Genomic DNA, 2,219 nt, shown 5'->3' on the forward strand with positions numbered 1-2,219 from the left:
TTATGTTTTTTTTCCCTCTTTTGCGGGAAATATCACATATATTAATATGTTAAGTGTTGGAAGGACATGGAGTACTTGATGCTTCGTAAATTTGTTTGTTTGTCTATCTTTGCACGTGGAAGGGGCATTGCATGGAGTCTCTTTTTCACTTTCAATTGTGTTTGTGGTGAATAAAAATGGGAACACGGTCAATAAAACTCGGCGGATGCAAAATGTGGCTGATTGGTTGAAACGGAGACTATCTGCCGAGTTTGGAAGCGCGTTAGAAGATGAAACTAGGAAGATAGAAGAGAGCTTTATAAGTTTTTTTTACCAGCCTAGAACCTCATTCCGCTACATCAAGGTGAAGTAAGCTTTGGTAGCTTAAGTATTCATGTTAGTGCCTAGAATAGAATAGGCAGATTCACATTATTGACTCAGATCACATAGTACATTTGAAGACGAACAAATAATCAAATAGGAAAGATCATAGTACAAGAGAGCATGTCCCTAAGTTGTAACACTTGCTATTTAAAAGAATGTCACAACTCAACTAATAACTGCAATTGTAGATGCCGAGAGGGGGAAAGGATGAGGAAACGACTCTTCATTGGAATCAAAAGCAGAAGGAGGAGTTGTTGCACCGCCTCGCAGAGTATGACCGTAATTACCACGGTAGGAAACCAACCCAAAAAAATTGGGAAGATTGGGCTACTGAACTACAAAAACATTTTACGGAACCGGTTACGGCGGCCAAGGTTCAATAGATGAGAGTGCGTCTAAAAGGCAAGTTCGATAAGGAGGTTATACTACGCACAAGCACAGGCCTTGGTTGGGATCCTGTAACAGGCGCAGTGACATGTACTGACGAGTATTGGGACGATTTTGCTAAGGTAAAGTGTTGTGGTTCAATTTCAATTTTTTTAGTATTTTGCATAATTTAAGACATGTGTTAAACATAACCTTACTTATGTCGTTATGCTTTGTCACACAGAACAAGAAGTGGGCCAACGCTGCAAAGAAGCAACCCCTAAAAAACTTTGACCTATACTGCGAGGCCTTTGGTAATGCGAGGGGTTTAGAAAACCCTACGACTGAGCATGTAGACACCATCCCCATCCCGGATGTAGATGGTGAAGTGGGGGTGACATCGCACTCGTTAGGCAGCGACGACGATTTTGTCACTACGATGCGAGCCGGGTTGAACACCGCCAGGAAGGGGTTGAATGTTGCGTCCAGCTCCAAGGGGATTGGAAAGAAATCTGCACGCAGTTGCAAACGGCCGGTTGGTGATCCAGAGGCTAAGGCACTACTTGGACGACTTGTGGCATCTATAGAAACTAGGCGTAGTAGCAAAGCTACCAGTTCCAGCGCTACTCAGAGCCCTACGACCCGTTCTCTTCTACAAAAGTGCCAAGACCTTGTGAAGGGAATGGATCTTGATGATGATACCAGTGTAACTTTTTTAGAGGCCATTGCGTGGTATCCGCACATGCAACAACTTTTTATGGATATGACAGAGACGCAAAGGGTATGTTTCGTGAGGAAGACCATTACCTCTAAAACAAATCAAACTACCCAGCCGTGCTCCATGCCCCCTCCATCCATGGCCTCCAACTTCATGCAGCCCCCATATCAAAACTTCATGGCCACACCCAACTTTTACCAACAACCCCCTATCTATGGCCAACAACCTCCTAACTTTGGCCAACCACAAGTACCCAGTTTTTCTCAACCCCCTCACCACGTGCAACCCCAACACCCACCAACCCAAAACATGACCCCAAATGTTACTCCCCATCCCCCTAACTTTCCATATCAACCACCATATTACATGCCTAGTTATCCCCCAAACGCCGGTCATTTTGGTGGAGAAAGCAATGAGGAGTAGCTATTTATGAAGCTTGTTAATTATGAGGCTTAGTTAGTGATTGTCGTTGTTCTTAATTATGAGGTTTTTTAAGGATTATGTTGTATTCATTTTTATTGAGTTATGTTGTACTTCGGAACTATTGCTTCATTTGCTGTTTTTTTCAATTTATGTTTTGATCACGTGGTGCAATTTGTATTAAAAACTTTACTTGTTATGAGATGGGCACCTCCCAGGTAGTGACTTTTTAAATACTTTGCCATAATATTTTTGCATAATTTCAACCTTAACTATGTTGTACAGGTGACCTCTATTATAACATATTCGGCAAACAAGTCACAATGTGGAATGGAGGGCATTCGAATGCGTC

The 2,219-nt window shown here is 42.5% G+C and overlaps 1 protein-coding gene across 1 annotated transcript in view; it reads left to right on the forward strand.

The window, feature by feature from the left end:
- Positions 1–746: 746 nt before the first annotated feature.
- LOC112092215 overlaps positions 747–2,219 on the forward strand; it is a 3,439-nt gene continuing 1,966 nt past the window's right edge. The window contains exons 1-2 of the mRNA XM_024167737.1: positions 747–872; positions 974–1,510. Of these exons, the coding sequence (XP_024023505.1) occupies positions 747–872; positions 974–1,510 (663 nt within the window). The remainder of the gene's footprint in view (positions 873–973; positions 1,511–2,219) is intronic.

This window comes from Morus notabilis, unplaced genomic scaffold (genome assembly GCF_000414095.1).
Source record: "Morus notabilis unplaced genomic scaffold, ASM41409v2 Scaffold409, whole genome shotgun sequence".
NCBI classification, from domain to species: domain Eukaryota; kingdom Viridiplantae; phylum Streptophyta; class Magnoliopsida; order Rosales; family Moraceae; genus Morus; species Morus notabilis.